We start from the raw sequence: 18,230 nt of genomic DNA, 5'->3' as shown, positions 1-18,230 counted from the left end.
AGAGATTCCTACACGTGTGCGCCAGATACCCCGGCAGCTGCCACGATGCCTTCGTCCTCAGGGAGTCCGCCGTCCCGCCCATCCTGCAGGCACCCAACGCCGGCAACGGCTGGCTCCTCGGCGACAAGGGGTATCCCCTACACACGTGGCTCATGACACCTCTGAGGAACCCCATCACCGAGCCGGAGTGTCGGTACAATGACAGCCACACTGCTACCAGGTCTACAATTGAGCAGACCATAGGGCTTCTCAAGATGCGCTTCAGGTGCCTTGATCGTTCTGGGGGAGCGCTGCAATACACACCATTCAGAGTGGGACGAATCATAGTTGTCTGCTGTGCCCTGCACAACATGGCCCAACAGAGAGGGGTGCCGCTGGAGGAGGCCCCATCCACACCCGCCACCCACATTGAGGAAGGCGAGGGCGAGGAGGAGGAGGAGGAGGAGGAGGAGGAGGCGGAGGAGGAGGACGCGCCAGAGGATAGTGGACGACCCATGCGCCGAACCACGACTCACCGGGATGGTCGCCGGGCCAGGGAGGCACTCATACGTCAACGGTTCTCCTAGAGTCAGACAGTGCGAGGCGTTCACATCTCCTCACCTGCACATGCGAGCGGCCATACCAGCCCCCTCCACTGAAGAGCGTTGCCAGTAATCCTGCACCCACAGCAGTGTGCCCAATGGGTGGCAGCAGGTGTTCGCCGTCATGATGGCCTCCACGGAACGCACCTATTGCACAGGCTGCGGAAGAATGGACGAGAGGTGGCAGGAGTGGTGAGAATAGAGTATTTAATATCTCCAATGTGACATTATATAAAAAAAAATGTACAAATTAATAAACACCCTGGTGTATTCCCTTTGTGATTATAAGGCCTTTGCAATTCTTTTCCGGGAACCCCTACGTGGTGCTACCCCTGTGGCTCCAGCAGAGGTAGTGGCAGGTTGCTCGTGTTCTTGCCTTGACCGGGTAGATGCTTTTGGCGGACAGCCCCTGGGTTTCGGTGCCCGTGACGGCACCTCCACAGACTGCTCCTCCTGCACCGGGGCAGGGGCAGACTCGGCCACCTGGAGAGGAGGCACCATTGCGGGTACTGGTTGAGAGGTGGGTGACGGGTGGGACGTGGGGGCGCCTTGAGAAGCGTCCCCGCTTCCATGTCCCCGGTCACCATCATCCCTCTCTTGGCCTCGGCCCACATCACCCCTTCCACCCTGCTGGACGGCAGTTTGGATGGCATGTGTGAGGCCTTGCAAGGCCACCCCTAGTGTATCCGTCAGCCTGTTGATGGCGGCGGAATGTTGCTCACCCTGAATCCGTACAGACGTTGTCAGGGCCTGCAAGGACTCGATCTGGAGCTGTGCGTGACGCTCGAGGGAGGCCAGCCTGTCCTCCACCGCAGACAGTCCCGCACCTACCCGCGACACTGTGTCGCCGGTACCCTCCTGTGCCTGCGCCACCAATGCCCGCATGCAGGAGTTGGACTCCTCCATCGCCTGCGCTATTGTGGACAATGCGCACGGCACCTCTCCCAGTACCTCAGCAATTAGCTGGTGCCCCTCGACGACTCTCCTTTTCACTGGTGGCCCCCTGGGTTCAGCATCTGGGTCCGGCTGAGCAGAGCCTGGAGATGAGTGCTCCCTCCGTCGGGGACCCTCCGCGGCTGCCCCTGCCACCAGGGTCTGCTCATGCTCACTCGTGCGCGGTGACTCACCAAGTGCTACCCCAACTAGTTGGCGAGGGGGACCCACCGAGGTGCGTGTCTCTGCGCTGGTGGATGGTTGGCTCTGATGTGACGATGCACCCTCAGAGACCGCCATGTCCTCTGAGGAATCGCCCTCCATGATCGCTTCACACACAGACGGTCCTGCAAGAGAACAGAGGGCACTTTGAGGCATGTGGACCAACTTGACAGTGCGCCTGATGGCAGGTGATGATACGGTAACTCGCGATCATGGGTGTTGAGTGTCAGCTTTCCCTTACCGGCCGTTTCGGCAGCGACACACTCGCCATCAGCCACCGACAGGCAATGTCGCGTGCGGGCGAGGTCGAGCGCCTCCACCTCGGCGTCGGTGAGCTCCACCACTTGCGGCGGCCCACCTCCGGTGCGTGCCCTTTCCCGATCGTTCTTGCTTCTCTTCTCCTGTGAAGGCAAAATACAGATGTGTGAGTGAGTGCATATTGCATCGTGAGACGCATCGAGCATCGGTGTGGTTGGGTTGAGCGTGGCGCGGAACGGATGGGAGGAAGTGTGGGCCACGTGCCCATCCCATTGCATGGGGATTGGGGTGTGTGGTAGTGTTCGGGTGGGGTCAGGGACGGTGGGTACTTGCGTGCACGGCGAGGATGGTGAATGAGTGGCTGTGAGGATTGCTGATGGAGCGCAGTGGTGGCTGTGCAGGAGGGGTTGTGATCTGTTTGGCGTGATGGTGGGGACGGGATGTGGGAGGGTGCGTTGGTGTACTCACCTTGCCAGACCTAGTCAGGTCACTGAAGCGCTTGCGGCACTGCTCCCAAGTCCTTGGGGTGTTGCCCCTGCTGCTCACCTCCGCCGCCACCTCTGCCCATGCCTTCCTGGTGGCGGCGGCAGGGAACTTGCGTCCATCTTCTGGGAAGAGCGTTTCCCCTCCTCCTCCTCACGCCCTCCAGCATCAGCTGCAGTGCCAGGTCTGAAAAACGGGGCGCAGCCTTTCCCCTTTGCTGAGCCATCGTCTCAAACCTCTTGATTGCAGCAGGAGGGGCTTTGGGAGACTGCCCCTTTAAGTGGAGCTCCTACATCGCGTCGACGGTACTGCGCATGCGCAGCCGGCCGGCACGCAGCTGGGGAGCGGAGAACCCGGAAGCAGGGCTTAATCAGGTCAATTATCCCGCGATCGCGTGGGGGACGCACACGATTAGCCGTCCGCGTTTTCCACGCTCCCGGAGGACCACCCGCTGGGAACCCGCAGGCCTGCTAAATTCGAGCCCCATGTGTTATGTCTGTGGAAAAACAGAAAATGCTTGGGATGAACAAGTGACTTTGGACTTGTGGTTCCCAAAGCTCTCCGCCACTGGAGTTTTCCTCACCTCATGTCTGGGTCTGTTGTAGACTAATTGATTGAGATTGATTGCTATGATTAGTCAACAACTTCATTATCATTGTATCATGCGACTACCAGGATGGTAGAAGCCGAACTAGATTGACCTTGGTCTTTTATCGTCTTGCAATTCCTAAGTTTCACGGATGCTGCTTGAGTATTTCCAGTTTTTTTTCTGCAAAAGAATGTCTTCTGCGCCAGTAAATAACCTCCCAATAACAAGATCAAGTTACATATTTTTTTCTGCTAGTACGACTCGAGACTAATTTTATTGTATATTTGTAAACAATTTTACAACACCAAGTTATAGTCCAACGATTTTTATTTGAAATCTACAAGCTTTCGGAGGCTTCCTCCTTCCTCAGGTAAATGTCATGATGTGGAGATGCCGGTGATGGACTGGGGTTGACAATTGTAAACAATTTTACAACACCAAGTTATAGTCCAGCAATTTTATTTTAAATTCACAAGCTTTCGGAGGCTTCCTCCTTCATCAGGTGAACGATTTCACATCGTTCACCTGACGAAGGAGGAAGCCTCCGAAAGCTTGTGAATTTAAAATAAAATTGCTGGACTATAACTTGGTGTTGTAAAATTGTTTACAACAGGTAAATGTCAGGAGCTCCTTGAAGCCTACGCATTTATATATCACAGAACAATACATGGTGTTTACAGACTGCCCCTGCAACTGCCCGTTGCCAAGGCAATCACCGTGTTCAGACAGAGAGGTGTCACCTGCAGAACCCCCGAATACACATTCAACAAAAAAACAAACAGGAAAAAAAAACAGAGCGAGAGAGAGGCAGAAACATCCGGAAGGCAGAGAAAGCCAGCAAATGACCCATTATATTAAAAACAGATAGCTTTTGTTCGCTGGTGGGGTAACGTGTAGCGTGACATGAACCCAAGATCCCGGTTGAGGCCGTCCTCATGGGTGCGGAACTTGGCTATCAATTTCTGCTCGACGATTTTGCGTTGTCGTGTGTCTCGCAGGCCGCCTTGGAGAACGCTTACCCGAAGATCGGTGGCCGAATGTCCCTGACTGCTGAAGTGTTCCCCGACTGGGAGGGAACCTTCCTGTCTGGCGATTGTTGCGCGGTGTATTGTATGGAACAGTCAACTGTCACAGTCCTGTTACAATATTCTCCAAAACCAAGTGCAGCTTCTGGATAACCGGCTAGATTTTCTGCATGTTGAATACGAATGGACAAAAAATCTCAAGCAAAGTTATTTTCCCATGTTTTTTAAAATTAGATTAGATTCAACTTGGACAAAAGTTAGAGTATTTTGTCTTGCACATGTAGAATTTGTTCATCTGTACATTTATGTATGCTGCTAATCAACCTACAGATGACTTCCCCCTCCGCCCCCCCCCCCCCCCCCCCGAACTTGTCCTGGCATAAACCCATATTTTTTTCACTTTCTTGTTACAGGTTCCCTTTGTTCACAGCGGTGTATCAGATTTGCTATGAAGGCAAGTCAGTGGAAGAATTGATAGTCTGCCTGCAGAGTCACCCAGAACACATGTAAAACTGCATTGTGATGGATTACATACAGTATTCCTCTTGCATGGGGCTAATACCAAATACTGACGTGTGGATCACCAACTAGAAGAGATCCAGCTTGACTAGCTACGAAGTAGTTTGTGTGGCACCAATTCGTCATATCAGTAATTGAGCCTGACCTTCAATGGAGATTCCATTGTATTGTCAGTTAATGTTTGCAATATTGTGATGGACTGGGACGAATTTACAGTTTGAAAATGCCATAGTGGGCAAGGGGCTTAAAATATTGTTAATCTGAGTGCCTATTCATGATGGAAATACTATAGCAGATGGTTTGCACGTACATTGGCATAAGGTTTGGACAAACATTTATGCATATCCTAATTTAGTTATTAAGTATTATCGACCCACTAGTTCAAGAAGCTCATGGAAGGTCTGATATCACTAACTGTATTGCTTGAGTATGAAAGAGTGCTCATACCTTAAATTTCTTTACAAAAATGTAATACTCTTGTCAATTTTAACAGTTATTTTTAATACTCCAATTTGTGAAAATCCATAATTTTAGAACATGATTCTGTTATTACGAGCATGTTGATGTTTGTTGAAATTAATTGCACACCTTGCTTATTACAGGTTTTAGCCCAGAAGTGAAACCATTTGCCCAGATGAGATTCAAACAGACTTTCTCAGACGAGAGCAGTTTTGTTACTTTATGCAGAGTGCCTATTGACACCACTGTGTCGAGTTGGAGGCGGGACGTACTTATGGCAGGACTCACAGCAAACAGTATTTTACAGCAAACAAAATCTATTTAAACAGCACACCACAGCAAACAGTCTACAGAGTCTATTTTAAAAGAGTCTCTGCGAACTACAGCAAACAGAACTAATGACCAAAACTACAGCAACGTCTCCCAATAAAAGCAGGGTGGATTCTCCAGCAAAATGCAGTGAGTGGAGGATAGTTTACATAAAAATTGTGCACAAAATCAATCCCATTCACTTACAGCAGTGCAGTCTCCAGGCGGGGTTTTGACAGGTAATTCCCCTATCATCTCCATTCTGGCCAGGAATAGTGGTGTCACTATGTGCAGCCTACTTTATGTTCTTGATTTGTTAGATGGCCTTGGAGTGTCTGTTCTCAGTGGCAGCACTCGCTTCTAAACCAGAAGGTCATGGGTTTAAGCCCCACTCCAGAGACTTGAGCACATAATCTAGGCTGACATTGTAGTGCAGTACTGAGAGAGTATTTTCGGATGAGACTACATTTCAAAAAGGTATTTTATTGGATGTATAGCACTTTGGGGCATCCTGAGTCATGAAAGGCGCTACATAAATGCGCTTTCTCTCTTAGTTGCTTTCTCTCTCTTAGTTGCTTTCTCTCTCTTAGTTGCTTTCTCTCTCTTAGTTGCTTTCTCTCTCTTTGTTGCTTTCTCTCTCTTTGTTGCTTTCTCTCTCTTTGTTGCTTTCTCTCTCTTTGTTGCTTTTTCTCTTTTTGTTGCTTTCTCTTTTTGTTGCTTTCTCTCTTTGTTGCTTTGTATTTCTGAACGTATTGTAGCATTTTTTTTTTCACAGTCTGTATTGTTGGCAATCTCACCTGGTGATCTAGCATGCTCTGTTCCTCTTAATCAATGGGTAACTAGTGGGATATGATTGTGAGTGCCCACAAGTGCAGTATTATGGCTTTGCGTGACTTGATGGGATATTGATTGGAAGGTACAAGGGGCATCTGTCTAATTGTTGATTTTAGATCAATACTGGCGTCCTGGTTGATAACTTCAGCCTGGATATAGTCTTTTTGGACAGTACAGAAAGGGGACAAAGGGCATTTTGACCCTTCTCATCTTTCTTGAACAACAGCAAAGTCCAAATACGGGTTAAGCTTGTGGCATATAAGACGTGTCCAAACAGATCCCCATCACAATTCAGAGCTCCTAGGAATGTGACAGAAGACTGACTCCTGCCTATTTGCAAGATCCAGAACCAAGCTGCAAGGTGGATTTGTGGCAAAAACTGTTGTAGGGAGGGAGGGTTCTGACTTGCTGCTGAGTATTCTGAAATGACTGTTGGCCTCACAAGGTGCATGCCTCTTGAGCAAACCCCTTCACGTGAGGACCTGAATTAAGCTGTTGATTAAACTTGGTACGCAAAGTCTAGAAGTTCAGTGGGGCTGGCAGGTTACATGCTGTGTAGGTTCCGGTTCCTTTACCAGATGTCCATTGTATATCTAATGAGAAAATTGCGACTAGGGATGAATGCTGCTGGTATCCGGAGGCTGGGTACAAAAATGTAAATTCATACATCCAAGGCCTACCATAACTGGGTTGTAGAGAGGCAAGCAGGTAGCAGTAAAATGACATGCCTGTTGATGGAAGTTCAGAACTAAGTCAATCTCATGTAGCATACTTGGTCATTTTATACCTGGGCCAGGCAGATACGTAGTACTCCAGGGCGTTGTTAATTGGACCAGCCAGCCTGGCTCACCAATGGAACCTGGAGAGGTAGACTTGTCACTGAGGACTGGGATTCTTTCCATTCAGCTCCAGATAACCCTGCAAGCCAATGCAGTAATAATGTTCCTGGCTGGACAAGCAACAGGAAGCTTACCAATAGTGTGTGATGGTAGGGCGTGGGTTTCAGCTGGTTAAACTCCAGCAGCACCTCACACACTCTTGTGGACCCCTAAGCCTTGGCTCTGCCAATCTGTAGCTAAGATCTGTTTGACATGATTTTCATTTGTCCCTTTAACCCTGTTTCCTTGCATTGCCATCTCGTTCCTTCCTTGTGTTTAACCATATACTTGCTGAGACCCACCTCACAGCCACATCTCTTTTCTCAGCACCAGTCTCCATCTCCAACTCATTCCACATGGATTCCAAATATCACAGTTCCTGTTTCGGATCTGCCCACAATCACCGATATTGCTGAGATATTCAGTGTTCCTCTAATCGTTCACTGCTTTTCACAATAGACATTCTAAACCTCCATCCCCCACCGGGGTGGTCAGCCAGCCCTCCGCTTCTTCCTTGAACTGCGGCCCAACCATTCCCCATCCATCACCACCACCCTCCTCCTCCGACTGACTCAACTTGTTCTCGTGTTGAACAACTTTTTATTGCTTCCTCCAGTTAAAAGGTGTCACTATGGGAACTTCATAGATCCTAGCTTTGCCTGTCTTTTTGTAGGATATGTTGAGCACTTTGATCCAGTCCTACTCAGCTACTCTCCCAGATCTCTTTCTCCCCTACATAGGTGACCGTATCAGTGCTGCTTCCTGCTCTTGTCCTGATTTAGAGCATTTCATTAATTTTGCTTTCTTTCATCCCTCCGTTACCTTTTTTATGTGGTCCATCTCTGACTCTTTCCTTTCTGGACTTCTCTATCTCTGGGGACAAGCTGTCCACCAACGTCTGTTACAAGCCTAGACTCTCACAACTACCTGGATTATACTTCTTCCCACCCCACTTCCTGTAAGGACTCCAATCACTTCTTCGGTTAAGGATATAAGGATATAAGAATATAAGAAATAGGAGCGGGAGTAGGCCACATGGCCCCTCGAGCCTGCTCCACCATTCAGTCAGATAATGGCTGATCTTCGACCTCAACTCCACTTTCCTGCCCGATCCCCATATCCCTTGATTCCCCAAGAGTCCAGAAATCTGTCTTTCTCAGACCTGAATATATTCAATGACTCAGCATCCACAGCCCTCTGGGGTAGAGAATTCCAAAGATTCACAACCCTCTGAGTGAAGAAATTCCTCCTCATCTCAGTGTTAAATGTCCGGCCCCTTATCCTGCCACTATGCCCCCTAGTTCTAGACTCTCCAGCCATGGGAAAAAACTCTCAGCATCTACCGTGTCAAGCCCCTTCAGAATCTTGTATGTTTCAATGAGATCACCTCTCATTCTTCTAAACTCCAGAGAGTATAGGCCCAATCTACTCAACCTCTCCTCATAGGACAACCCTCTCATTCCAGGAATTAATCTAGTGAACCTTCGCTGCACTGCCTCTAAGGCAAGTATATCCTTCCTTTTGATAAGGAGACCAAAACTGTACGCAGTACTCCAGGTGAGGTCTCACTAAAGCCCTGTACAATTGTAGTAAGACTTCCTTACTCTTGTACTCCAACCCCTTTACAAGAAAGGCCAACATTCCAATTGCTTTCCTAATTGCTTGCTGTACCTGCATGCTAACTCTTTGTGTTTCTTGTATGAGGACACCCAAGTCTCTCTGAACACCAACATTTAATAGTTTCTCACCACTTAAGAAATATTCTGTTTTTCTATTCTTTCTACCAAAGTGAATAATCTCACATTTACCCACATTATACTCCATCTGCCACCTTCTTGCCCACTCACTTAACCTGTCTATATCCCTTTGCAGACTCTGTGTCCTCCTCACAGCTTACTTTCCCACCTAGCTTTGTATCGTCAGCAAACTTGGATACATTACACTCGGTCCCTTCATCAAAGTCATTAATATAGACTGTAAATAGCTGAGGCCCAAGCACCGATCCTTGCAGCACCCCACTAATTACAGCCTGCCAGCCTGAAAATGACCCGTTTATCCCTACTCTCTGTTTTCTGTCTGTTAAACAAGCCTCTACTTGTGCTAATATGTTACCCCAACCCCAAGAGCCCTTATCTTGTGTAACAATCTTTTATGTGCCACTTTATCAAATGCCTTTTGAAAATCCAAACAAAAGACCTCCGCTGGTTCCCCTTTATCTACCCTGCTACTTACATCCTCAAAAAACTCTAATAAATTTGTCAAACATGATTTTCCTTTCATAAAACCATGGTTGACTCTGCCTAATACTATTATTCTCTGTCTCTGCCGCATCTGCTCTGATGATGCCACCTTCGACACGAGAGCTTCCGAAATAACCTTTTTACTCAGCTGAGGATTCTCCACCACCATGTTTGACAGGACCCTCAACCAAGTTTGTCCCATTTCCTGTGCTTCTGCCCTCACCCCTTGTTCCTCCCTCCTCTTAGAATCATGACAGGGTCCTCTTGGTCCTTACTTCCACCCCGAGAACCTCCGTACTTGACAGATCATTTTCTGCCACCTCCAACGCAATCCCACCACCAAACACATCTCCCTCCCCTCCCCCTCAGTATTCCGAAGGGACTGTTCCCTCCATGACAACCTGTTTCACCCTTCCATCATCCCTACCACTTGCTCTCCTTCCCCAGAACATTCCTATGCAAGCACAGAAAATGTAACACCTGCCCCTTCACCACCTCCCGCACCACTGTCCAGAGCCCCAAACGCTCCTGTGTGAGACAGCAATTTATGTGTACGTCCTCCAACCCAGTATACTGTATTTGCTACTCACTGTGCTGTCTCCTCTACATTGGGGAAACCAAACATAGATTAGGTGATTGCTTTGCTGAACACCTCCTTTCTGTCCATAAGTGTAACCCTAAGCTCCCTGTCACTTGCTGTTTCAATCCTCCATCCCAATCCCACTCTGGCCTCTCTGTCTTTGGCCTTCTACACTGTTTCAATGAAGCTGAACGTAAGCTTGAGAAACAGCACCTCATCTTTCTGCTAGGTACTTGGCCTTAACGTTGACTTTAGCAACTTCAGACATTAACTAAAGCTCCCATTTTCTCTCTCTGGCAGTCATTGTTGGCAATGTGGGATGGGTGTGCTGGTGTTTCTGGGGATGGTGGAGGGAGAGAGTCGGTACTGGGGAGGTGGGGGGGAGTGGTTTGCACCATTGATGGTGACCTTTTTATTCCACAAGGCTCCCAGGCCACTGGAGCCTGCTCCACCTTGCTGTATTTTTCATGCTTTCCTTTCTACCTGTCTTCCTTCAGCTATTCACAACATTCTTGAACTTGTCCATGTATTTTATTCTTTTATTTCTCTTATTATGCCTCCTTTTATCTCCTGCTGATACCACTTCGGCCATTTAGCCATCTCTTCTCCATCCAAACACCTCACAGGTGGGGGGGCCGGGGGGGAATCCCTCCTATGAAATGTTCTATTTCTTTTCCTCTGTTTGTGTTTTTCCCTCCCCCTCCCACCCCAATCCCCCTTTGCTGCTTCTGTTCTTTTTTTAAATGCTGTTCACCTGTAATAGCTGCCAGCCCTGAAGAAGGGTCTTTAGACCTGAAACATCAACTGAATGACTTCTCTTTCCCCACAGATGCTGCCTGATGTGGCCTCCTGAGCATTTCCAATTTTTTTTCTGTTTTGTTTTCAGATTTTCGACACCTGCACTATTTTGCTTTCTGCACCTAAGTTCTCTTGACTTGAGTAAGTGGGGTGTGCACTCCATACTGGACAAGCAGAAACTCTGCTTGTGTAAATTTCTCAGTAGCTTGAATTCGAGACTCAAATACGATGATGGATTTTTTTTTTCGACCTGAAATGCCAACTGAATGATGGGTTTCTGTATATGTCAGACATCCAGCTGACCAAACAAAACATTACATTCATTCACCTTTCTTCCCCATTTACACTTCATTTTCAATTGAAATGGTTTGGAATTGAATTAGGTCTCAGTATCGCTACAGGTGTACTGGGGGTAATTTTAACCCCCCGCGAAAGGTGCAGGGAGGGGAGCGGATTAAAACATCAAAAATGGGAAACCCGACCCCAACTCGCCTCCAAAGTGGCCACTTTTAATGGAAGCGGGTTAGGGGGCGGGCGACTAATCTGCTCTCTGGAGCCGGGTCCCAAATTTGAATATTTTAATGAGGCTGCTTGCCTCAAATTTTAGCTTTGTTTCAGATTTAACACCTCGGGGCTGGGTTTTCTAGGCCTTGGGAAACCCGGCAGCTGAAGGAAGACGAGAACGGATCCAACAGGTGAATCTCTTTCCAGCAATGCTTGTGGGCCAGGAGGAACAGGAGTGCTTCCCCCTGGCCCCCCAACCTGTTAACCTCCCACCTCCCCATGATCAGATCCCCTGCCATCCCCCCCCTCCAACCCCCCTGACCAATCTCTCTGAGTCCCCCCTGGTGTTGACCCACTTCTCTGGCCCCCAACTGATCTCTCTGTGTCTCCTCCCCCAGATCCACGATCTCTCCCTCCTCTCCGCTCCCCAGCTGCAACCTGCAGCCTCTAAATCTGTCTGGCAGCGGCCAGGAATTTAAATGAGGTCCTGCTGTTAAATTTGGCAGGACATTCGGGAAACCTGTATTTCCGGGTTTCCCGGTCGCTACACCACCAAGCCCCCTTCTCCCTCCCTGCTGCCTCGTAAATATCGGGGCCACTGTGTTTGAATTGGAATCCAAGTAACTCTGATGGTTTACTCTAACTAACCATTATGGAGTCTGCAGTATTTACACTCCGGGAGTGATTTTAACCCTAGCCCACCCAGCGGAAACCGGGTGGGTGGGCAGTTAAAACCGCCCAGATTTACTCACTCTAGAGCCACTGGGAGTCACCTTTCCCAATTTTAACCTGCTGTACTGAAATGTAGTCATCGAGTACAAAAAATAATCAAAAATGTTAGCTTTTATAACTAGAGGGCTAGAATAAAAACAGGAGGAAGTTTTGCTACAGCTATACAAACGCCTGATTACGCCACATCTAGAGTACTGTGTAGAGTTCTGGGCACCGCACCTTAGAAAGGATACATTGGCCTTTGAAGGAGTACAGCACAGATTCACCAGAATGTTACCAGGACTCCAAGGGTTAGATTATGAGGTGTGATTACATAAATTAGGCTTGTATTCCCTGGAATATAGAAGGTAAAAGGGTGATTTGATTGAGCTTTTTAGGATTTTGAACGGAATTGATAGGGTAGATAGAGAGAAACATTTTCTGCTGGTGGAGGAGTCTGGAATAAGGGAACGTAACCTTAAAATCAGAGCCAGGCAATTCAGGAGAGAAATTAGGAAACACTTCACGCAAAGAGTCGTAGAATTGTGGAACTCCCACAAAAAGCAGTAGATGCTAGCTCAATAATTTTAAATCTGAGATCAATAGATTTCTGCTAGCCAAGGGATATGGATGGAGTTAGGATACAGATCAGCCATGATCTCATTGAATGGTAGAACAGGCTCGAGGGGCTGAATGGTCTACTCGTGTTTTATGAGCAGGTGGCAAGGACACACATCCAAAGCTGACGGGTTCCTCTTTTACATATACACGTCGGGTCCCGATGGTGTCTTTGGGACCTGACTGCAATTTTAACTCGGTGGCCTGAGCGGGACGCCACAGTGGTTTTCCCACCAGGTGAAGACATCGGGGAAGAGGATTCAGGGTCGGAAGAGGCCCAAGCAGGTATGTTTTTTAATACTTTCCTTGTGAGGCCAGGAGGAACAACAGTGCTCCTTTGGGCACCCCAAGGAAATCTGAGGCCCTCCCCCAGCTGCGGTCTCCCACCACTCTCCTCCCCCTCCCCCTCCCCCCAATCCCGATTGCGAGATCCCCGCAAGATGGCCTCAACAGCTGATCCCACCACATACCTGGAGCGGGGGGATGTCGGCTACTGGGATTTACATGAGACCTGGTGGTTAAAATAACCCAGGCCTCATTTCTGGTGCAGCGGGTGAGTTTCTAAGTCTCACCACTACCCACCCACCCAAAGCTGGCCTGGAGGTAAAATTGATCCTTTGTCCCTCAATTTGATACGATGATTGGGGATATCTGCACTGGGACTTCAAATTACAACAGCAGGAGTTTGGTTTGTGTCGGGGCATCAAATCACAAGACACCAGCAGCTCTGAGTAGAAGCAGGTCTGTAACAGTCTGCTAGTTTTGTGGAATTTGCAAGATTTACAGTGTGTCTTGGGTTCCACCGCACGCAACAGACCAAGAGCTGATCAGATATGATGGAAAATAAAAATGCTGAGAATACACAGCAAACCTGTCAGCATTTGAAAGAGACAAAAAATGGATGATGTTTTGGGAAGGAACAGTTTGTTGAGCTGGTTATAGGCAGGCATTAGAAAAAGGGGGAGAATAACGAGTACAGATATGCTGTTACAATGAAAGAGCGAAGAAGTTTAGTAGCTTGTAAACAAATTTTGAACTGCCGGCGAGAGGTGAAAAGTAATTGATATACTTTAGTTATTTGAAAATTGTGAATTGTGATTTCTGGCTGCATGATCTTCCCTGGTGGTCTGTACAGGCCAGTGAGAAAATCTTATTACAGCTGTTAAACCTGAGGTGCTGGGGAAAACCTCACTGGATTACTTCTTTACAATTGACCCTTTCATTTTGATCTGAAAATCCTTGGTACGGGAACAAATGTATTATTTCATGTATTCAAATTAAATTATCTGAGGGGGAAGAGGCCTCATTTTCTTGAAAAATATACTGCATTGTTAGTGACTTGCTGCACCAGGGTGTGGAAAGATGCAGATTATAGCATCTTTCTATACTGCTGTCCGATGGGGCCATGTGGGGAGGCTGAGCAGGGGCTAGCTGCCTGCTGTAAGGGAGGCAGTTAGAAAATGAGTTATCGAAAACAACACTCACAACTTAACCAGACCCAAGAGGCCTCCAACTCTCTCTCAGGAAAGGAATTGCATGATTTAGAAGAGAAAAAAATAATTGTATAAATGGTAGAGAAGACAAAAAACATTGTGCTACTTTGGTTTTTTACTTATTTTCGACTAGTTCTCCTGCAGGCAGTTTACTCTTTGCTGGAGTATGGTTTTGATGAACCCTTTGGTACCTCGCCCAAGTGGCCATTATTCAAGTTGAGTGTCAGCAGATACTTGACTGCAGAGGCATCATCGCTGAACCTGATCTTGTCTATTCACAATGTGCATACACAAGCAGTTTCAGCAGAGCTCACTGGTAGTGCCTTTTTTCCTGCCTCACTAGGCTAAGGGTACTGAGACCATTTTTAGTGCCCACATTGCTAGCCAGGTTCAGGTCACAAGTCAACCCAAACTGGGGATCTAACCTGGGACCTTGCTGGTTCTGTACAATCAGCCACTAGATAAACTTTTCAAAGCTAATGAAGGTGGTAGACTCCAAAGCTGAAGAGGATAAGCTTCAAGAGGATTTGAATATGGTTTGGAATTGGGCAGACAGGTGGCAGATTAAATTCAATGTAGAGAAATGCAAAGTGCTCCACATGAGGACAAAAAAAAACAGGAATGGACTATTACTTAAATGGAAAGAAAATAATGTGCATGGAAAATGAGAGATCTTGGATTCCTGATTGACAATAAATTGAAACTATTGCAACAATGCTCTGTGGCGGTAAGTAAAGAAAATCAAATGTTGGGATTCACTAAAAGGTCAATATTGAGCCAAAATAGTGAAGTAATCCTGCCACTTTATAAATCATTGATGCGACCACACTTAGAATATTGTGTACAGTTCTGGCCGATGCAGTACTAAAATCACTGCAGTACTAAAAGGATACAATGTCAAAATCACTCTGCACATCAAAATAATAAAAAAATGAATATAAGCCTTTTTCCATGATCGTCTATGAAACAGCAATGGCCAGACCTAACTGAAACATATTCATTGATTGTCTTTTGATAACAGGTCAGCTCTTTTTGCACTGGGCAAAGTTGCTGTCTGCAGTCAGTTTCTGTGCGACAGACTGTGAACGTGTAGCCACAGAGAGTGAAATGTTCACCAATAATGCTGGGAATGCTTAATTTGTTGATCTCTTGCTGAGGACTGAGCAGGTTACAATACTAGTTTTTTGTTTGTAGAACCATAGATCAAATCCTGCCCAAACTGATGGGATTACAGTCACTGAAAGTCTCCTGTCTAACTGAAATTAGTTTATCCAGTCCAGTCCAGTTCCTTATGGGCATGAATTGTAAACATGGACATCCACATATTGCTAAAGGTTTACCTAAAAGAAAAGGTATAAAAGGGAGGAAAAACAATTCTGCCTTGAAATCCTGTTCCTTCTAAAAACAAAATCATATTGCATAGCAAAGCTACGTGGGGCTGTTTAATAGCTCATTAGGTAAATGCAGTGATGGTGTTTGGACCATCTCTGCATTTGGACCAGAAAGATCCAAAGGATGCTCTTTGTTGAGTTAACAACAATGATGACAACAACAACTCACCCTCCTGCTTGAGGGAGGCAGTGGGGAGGCAGTATCCCTAAGGTAAGGAGGGAAATAAAATTAACCAGGGTTCCTGCTTCCAGTCTCTGTTCATTAACCCCTGCTAGAAAGGCCATGAATATGGACATTGAATAAGGACAGGCTTAGGCTCGACCTGTTTTGCTTTGCATATGAGAAGTGATTACTTGGCTGAGATAATGGAGCACTGGCCTTGAGCCTTCAGAAGAGCAGAAATTTGGGGGAGGGAAAATAATTTGATAGTTTTAATGTAAAAAGCCATTCTATTCACAACCTTTTGCAAATGACAAATGCAAAATACTGCAAATGCTGGAAATCTGAAATAGAAATAGAAAGTGCTGGAAACACTCAGCAGGTCAGGCAGTATCTGTGCAGAGAGAAACAGAGTTAACGTTTCAGGTCGATGACCTTTCATCAGGATTGAAACTTTCTTTTCCAAATAGCTTGTGTTATACTTTTAAAACAATTTTGATTATGTTTTAAACACCTTTTCGATTTGCTAATTGGCACAAGATTGTTTCTATAGTGTACTTGAGAATTGTGATAGTCAGAATGCTGATACACTTGTTTATGTAAAATTACTGTTCTGAAGTGACGTGTGTAGGTAAAGTGAGACCAAATGCTCCCATTAGAGAAAATGAATCTTGAAACACTGCCAAGTATGTAAGGTGTGCAATGAATTCTTGATATGCTATAAATATATAAATTAAAATTGTGAAAAAATTAATTTATGAATGAAAATGTAATTTCTTAACTTTTAACTCTGCCAGGGAATGACAATGTAATTGTATAACTTTTCACCAAGTATGACCAGTGGAATATCAAACTGGTACACTAACATCTGAAAATAAAGATTAAAAATATGCTGACATTTTTAAAAAAGTGCATTACAATAAATGGACAACAGGAAGAATTTTTCAAAACCTCTCAAAAAATGCATCTAATAACCCTTTGTAACAATCAGATGCTTGCCAAGACACGGAAAAGCACATATTCCCCATTTAAAAAGATATGATTTTTAATATATTTGCATTGTTTCCATAAACATTTGAAAGAATTTTAAAATAACAGGATTCAAAGCTTTTAACAATGCCTACAAAACTCCATCACTGACTAATTTGGTAATGTCAGCCTGTTGATTGCTATTGAGTGTCTCCTGCTGGAAGCTGTATGTGTGTTACTGCAGACAGGATTATGATTGGCTGTGATGCCTCCTGCAGTCCAATAGCTTGCCCCTACTTGAGGCTGGATTTTTCTCTCTACACTGCCTGAATTGCAGGTGGGAAATGGTGCTGCAACCCATTGTGCTGAATCCCTGTCCATTTTTTATGTCTGCCAGACTTTCTGGAGTCGCGTTCCCCTGATGCTGTGCAAATATGAGTATTTAAATGAGGTAATAAAATGAGGTCATATGTTCCATTTTCCATTATACATGGAAATACATAGAAATTACAACAGGGAAATGGGTCATTCAGGCCAACTAGTCCATATTAGCATTTACCCTCCATGTGAGAAAATAGTTCTAATTACATTTTACCCACCTTGAGGCCTTCAGGTTTTATATAGACTAAACGGTACCTCTTAGCTTTTATATTCTTTATCTCACGATAAAACCTGGAATGCCATTAGCTTTTAATATGGCCTTATTAACCTGCAGTGCTGCTTTGAATGTCATGTGAACCTGTACCCAAATCCCTGTGCTCTTCCACAGCACTGAGCCCAATTCCACTCAGAGTATAATTACTGCTGCTATTTTTTTTAACCAAAATGTATCACTTCACACTTAGTGACATTGAATTCCATTTGCCACTTTTTAAGCCCATTCCCTCATATCAATATCCCTTTGCAGCTTCCTTTGATCTTCTAAGGAATTAACTATATCTCCTATTTTGGTATCATCTGCAAATATTGATACCACTCCCTCTAAGCCTACATTCAAATCACGTATGCAGGATGATGATTCCCTTTGTAAAATGGCTTGGTGGTAAGTAAAAGGTGGAGATAAATTCCAAGCGCCATGGCAGGTACAGTTTAAAATGACTTCTGAAATCTTAATTTCTGAATTGTTTCTCATTTTTTCTCCCCCTCACTATTGTCTATGACTTCAACATTTACCTTTGTGCTTTCTGCTATGGATATTTCATTTCTTTGTCCCTCTCCCATTCTAAAGAGACCATAATGGTTTTCCACTGGAAATAACCCTTATTTTATTTAGAGGAAAGTGAGGTGCCACAGGTGGTGTGGGGCATCAAGTGCTGGTGCCACACTCCAGAAGTTGCAGACCAATGCACTCTTACCTCCCGCTGACCTAGGAGCAGTGCTTGTGGAGGCTTCACTTCACAAGGGAAGGCATTGATGTGTTATGCCTTATGCTGCAGGCTGACCTGTAGCCCACCTCTACTGCACACACGCCAGTGGCGTTAAAGGTCACTACCTTGTATCTTTACGAGTTACGAGGCCATTCCAGGCTGCTGCTGAGGACATCAGTAACATTAGACGAGCAACTGAGCACAGCTGCCTCAAGTACGCCACACATGCATTCTTTGCTGAAGAGTCAGTTCATCACCTTCTCCCTGGAGAACTGGCCTCAGTATAATGGCACTGCAATTTCGTTGGCA

The 18,230-nt window shown here is 46.0% G+C and overlaps 1 protein-coding gene across 1 annotated transcript in view; it reads left to right on the top strand.

The window, feature by feature from the left end:
- The window catches only part of LOC137342476 (glycerol-3-phosphate dehydrogenase 1-like protein), a 67,577-nt gene extending 51,238 nt beyond the window's left edge, over positions 1-16,339 (top strand). Inside the window, exon 8 of the mRNA XM_068006369.1 lies at positions 4,505-16,339. Coding sequence (XP_067862470.1) covers positions 4,505-4,601 — 97 coding nt within the window. The 3' untranslated portion in view covers positions 4,602-16,339. The remainder of the gene's footprint in view (positions 1-4,504) is intronic.
- Positions 16,340-18,230: the final 1,891 nt, after the last annotated feature.

This window comes from Heptranchias perlo, chromosome 2 (genome assembly GCF_035084215.1).
Source record: "Heptranchias perlo isolate sHepPer1 chromosome 2, sHepPer1.hap1, whole genome shotgun sequence".
In the NCBI taxonomy this organism is placed as follows: Eukaryota; Metazoa; Chordata; class Chondrichthyes; order Hexanchiformes; family Hexanchidae; genus Heptranchias; species Heptranchias perlo.
Note: the sequence above shows the minus strand (reverse complement) of the source record. Positions and strands in the feature narration are given on the sequence as shown.